This window comes from Saccopteryx leptura, chromosome 3 (assembly GCF_036850995.1).
Source record: "Saccopteryx leptura isolate mSacLep1 chromosome 3, mSacLep1_pri_phased_curated, whole genome shotgun sequence".
In the NCBI taxonomy this organism is placed as follows: domain Eukaryota; kingdom Metazoa; phylum Chordata; class Mammalia; order Chiroptera; family Emballonuridae; genus Saccopteryx; species Saccopteryx leptura.
The window spans coordinates 74,890,510-74,894,701 of record NC_089505.1 but is presented as its reverse complement, the minus strand read 5'-3'; the positions used below and the strand labels follow the sequence as shown (position 1 = coordinate 74,894,701).

Sequence of the window (4,192 nt, the reverse complement as noted above, 5' to 3'; positions counted from 1 at the left end):
ATTTGAATCATCCCTTTAGTTTTTAGATATTTGAACATCAGAATCTCAAATGACTCTCATATTGTCCTACTGACTTTATTTCATTGCACATGACAGTGCCCGTTATCAGTAGACTGCTGTCCATAGCATTCTGTCATTATCAGAATGAACTCTGTTGTCCATTCTGCTCAGAAGTCTCTCCCCTCACACATCTGATCTTGCCCAGGTTTCTCCTCGTACCCTCCTGGGACTCAGGATGACAAGGAGACGGTGGCAGCTGTTCCTGTCGTATGGTATTCGCTCTCTCAGACGGAGCATCTGCTCAGCGTTCCATCCATCAGGGCTGGGCCGGTGGGAGCCTCAAATGCTCACATGAAAAATGCCATGGCTGACGATACTGGACTTTATCTGTTCCGGGACACGCAAGGGAGGTAGCTCACTGCTGAGCTCAGGCCAGTGGGCAGAGATATCCCAGTGCCCAAACAGAAACACGGGGCAGGGGACCACAGCTTCCGACTTCACCTGGACCCTGACCCCTCCCTTTCTGTGAAGACCTGAGGTCCCACTCTCTGTCCACACAGGTGGAAATCTCCCTATGACTAATGGATGGTTCTGGGCACTAGTGGCCACTCACTTTTGGTATCTGTTCCCTGCTGTGGTTTCCTCACCATTTGGGGAACTGTCATTTCTCTTTTTCTGCACGTGGCTGTGCTACATATTTTAGAACCACTGTCAGTAGCTTTACTTGCTATTCAGAGCTGACAGGGTCTACAGTCAGCACAGCGATCCTGCACTTGCTGGTGGACAGCCTTATTCTCTCATGTCCCAGCCCCCTCAGGACTTCATCTGGTCTGAAACTGATGTCTCCCTCCCAGGAACCCAGCACCACTGACTCACAACCACTCTGAGGAGTGGGGTTCATGACAGCCTGACCAAATGAGGAAACTGAGGCTCAGAGGTAGGGTGCTATCACTCAAAGATGTACAGGTATTGGGTGATGGGTATCTAAATAAATACTTATTGTTCATCAATATCAGAGCTCTAACCCAACTCAGTGTCCCTTAAAGCTGGAAAGCAGGACCACAGGATGAGGGGGAGACTTTAACCCAGGAAACAAGGGACAATACGGGGGCAGGAATGTCTCAGAGGCTTGTCCCCCGAAAAAATGAAAATCAAGAGAAAAAAAAAAAAGCTGTCACTAAGAAAAATGAGAAGTCTGAGATGACAGCTATGATGAAAAGAAAGCCACACTCTTGAGCCATAGAAGACCATTTTTCCTTCCCTATTTCCCTGTATTCCCCTTGGTGCTCATTGTCAGACACACAGACCTGAACTGCACAGGGAGACGGTGGGCCTGTCCCTGTTGATCTGAGCTCTGCAGTCACAGGGACTCACGTCTTCCTGAAGCATCTCCAGGGCTGGTGACCACCGTCCATGGTGAGGACCCACAGGGAGGAGTTGATGAACAGGCTGAGGATGGTGACCCCACAGGGGAGGCTGTGACAGGGAAGGACGTGCCCTGGGTCACCTCACCTGGAAAGGGCGTCTCAGGAGACTGTGGGTTATTTCCTGCGGCATCATGGAAATGAGAGCCAGGCCCTGGGCAGGAATGTTCTCCTTTCTGGGGGCCGCTGACGTGACAGCCCTGTGACAGGGAGGGGCAGCCTCCCAGAGACCACACCCTGTGTCTTTCTGCCTTGGTTTCCTCCATCTGCACAGCAGGATCCAGAGAGAGGAGACTCCATGACTCCCACACTCACAGCCCTGCTCTGCCTGGGTGAGAATGGGGAGGGGAAGGGGAAGCCCTAGTCTGTGAGGGTAACCCCAGAATCAGGAGCTTCACGGGGGGGAGGGGTTTCTGCTCAGGCTCAGGAGCAAATCTCTCACAGGAACTCTCTTCCAGGACTGAGTTTGAGCCCGAGGTCCCGAGTGCAGGCAGGTGAGTCTGTTCACAGGAGTCCCCAGTCCTATTCGTCATAGGGGACAGGGGCCACCCCACGGGCAGCTGGGGATGGAGAACAGCAGACCTGTCTGACAAATGAGAGACCTCTGGGAGGGCCCTGGGACTGACAGCTGGGAGCGGGGTGGGAGGGAAATGTCTTAAGACCTCTGACTCCTTCCAGGGACCCTCCCCAAGCCCACACTCTGGGCAGAGCCTGGCTCTGTGATCCCCTGGGGGAAACTTGTGACCCTCTGGTGTCAGGGGACCCTGGGGGCTGAGAAGTACCATCTGGATAAAGAGGGAAGCACACAACTGTGGGACACACAGAAGCCACTGAAGTCCGAGAACAAGGCCAAGTTCCCCATCAAGTACATGACAGAGCGTGACACAGGGAGATATTACTGTAGATACCTCAACTCCACTGGCTGGTCAGAGCTCAGTGACCCCCTGGAGCTGGTGGTACAAGGTAAGGAAATACCAGGGGTCCCAGCCTCAGACTCTGCCCTCAGGAAGGGTGTCTGCTTTCAGGGGGTCTCCCCTCTCACAGCCCAGCCCTGGGGGACATGAGGGAGGAGTGAGCCCCATCTAACATGCTGCCTCCTCTTCTCCTAGGATCCTACAGAAAACCCAGCCTCTCAGCCCTGCCCAGCCCTGTGGTGACCTCAGGAGAGATCGTCACCCTCCAGTGTTACTCGCGGGATGGATTTGACAGGTTTATTCTGACTAAGGAAGGAAAACACAGGCTATCCTGGACCCTGGACTCACAGTCACACTTCTTCAGTGGGAGATATCAGGCCCTGTTCCCTGTGGACCCCGTGAGCCCCAGTCACAGGTGGACGTTCAGATGCTATGGCTGTTACAGAGACAGACCCTACGTGTGGTCATTGCCAAGTGACACCCTGTAGCTCCTGGTTTCAGGTGAGTCCCATTAGTGTCTCATCCATGGATTGAGGCATCAGACACATTACTATCATCGTTGCTGTGAGGGGAGCCCCATGTGAGGGGACAGAGAGACAGAGAAGAGGGGGCTTCCAGGGAAGCCCCAGGGTGTGATGTTATGGGGACTGTCTCCTCCGTAGCAGTGACGGGTGAGGGGAGCACAGGAGCTCCTGAGTCAGAGACAGAGAGAGAGACAGTGAGACCTGGGCTGGGACAGGAGAAGACAATGTATGGGAGGACCAGCCCGTGTAACTCACGTCTGGTCTCTCCAGGTGTGTCTCAGAAGCCCTTCCTCCTGACCCAGCAGGGCCCCATCGTGGTCTCTGGACAGAGCCTGACCCTCCAGTGTCACTCTGCTGTCGGCTATGACAGATTTATTCTGTCCAAGGAAAGGGTACATGACCTCCCCCAGAGCCTTGTCCTGCAGCCCCAGGCTGGGCTCTCTCAGGCCAACTTCTCCCTGGGCACTGTGAGCAGCTCCCACGGGGGCCGGTACAGATGCTACGGAGGACACAACCTCTCCTCCGAGTGGTCAGCCCCCAGTGACCCCGTGGACAACTTGGTGGCAGGTGAGGGGCCTGTGGGTTCAGTCAGGGACCCAGACTCTGCACAGGCCCTGCTGGGGGATCTCAGGTGGTGATGGGCAGAGTGAACGTGCAGGGTCCCAGGGAGGGGGACAGAGAGGGACAGGGGATGGGAGACTCAGAGAAACAGAGACAGAGAGGAGGAGGGTCCTCAGAGAGAGGGCTGCTGACTCTCAGGTCAGAACAAGGTGGCGGGCAGCCCTCACCCACCCTCCCTCTCTCTAGGACAGCTCCCGGGCAGACCCTCCCTCTCGGTGCAGCCGAACAACACAGTTGACTCAGGAGAGAACGTGACCCTGCTGTGTCAGTCACAGAGCCCGACAGACACTTTCCTTCTGTCCAAGGAGGGGACAGCTGATCCCCCCCCCCTGCGTCTTAGATCAGAGCTCCGAGCTCAGCAGTACCAGGCAGAGTTCTCCATGAGTCCTGTGACTTCAGCCCACAGGGGGACCTACAGGTGCTACAGGTCACAGAACAGCAACCCCTACCTGCTGTCACAGCCCAGTGAGCCCCTGGAGCTCCTGGTCTCAGGTGAGGGGACAGTGATCCTGTATTTTCTGTCAGTTCAGGATCTTGTCACCCAGAAGATACATACTCCTCAGAGACACACTGTCCCATGCCCACCCTTCCCTGACCTGGGGTCCAGAATGTGCCAGATGGCCCATGGGAGTGTGTTGGGGAGGCCACAGAACTGATGCAGGAGGAGTCTGAGTGAGGTGGAGACTCCAGGGTCAGTCCCAGACTCTCA

General features: G+C 55.5%; 1 protein-coding gene across 1 annotated transcript; it reads left to right on the top strand.

Annotated features, from left to right (window-relative positions):
- Positions 1-1,330: 1,330 nt before the first annotated feature.
- LOC136399369 (leukocyte immunoglobulin-like receptor subfamily A member 5) lies at positions 1,331-3,794 on the top strand. Its single transcript, XM_066374460.1, has 7 exons — positions 1,331-1,416; positions 1,699-1,756; positions 1,883-1,918; positions 2,103-2,387; positions 2,534-2,839; positions 3,133-3,429; positions 3,670-3,794. Exons 1-5 carry the CDS (start codon positions 1,414-1,416, stop codon positions 2,824-2,826), a joined length of 675 nt encoding a protein of 224 aa, XP_066230557.1. The 5' UTR covers positions 1,331-1,413; the 3' UTR covers positions 2,827-2,839; positions 3,133-3,429; positions 3,670-3,794.
- The last annotated feature ends 398 nt before the right edge of the window (positions 3,795-4,192 follow it).

What these genes read in the sequence shown, in the direction of transcription:
- LOC136399369 (XM_066374460.1), top strand. An exon ending in GAGGTCCCGAGTGCAGGCAG is followed by an intron (nt 1,919 to 2,102) that starts GTGAGTCTGTTC and finishes GACTCCTTCCAG; the next exon opens with GGACCCTCCCCAAGCCCACA. An exon ending in CCTGGAGCTGGTGGTACAAG is followed by an intron (nt 2,388 to 2,533) that starts GTAAGGAAATAC and finishes CTCTTCTCCTAG; the next exon opens with GATCCTACAGAAAACCCAGC.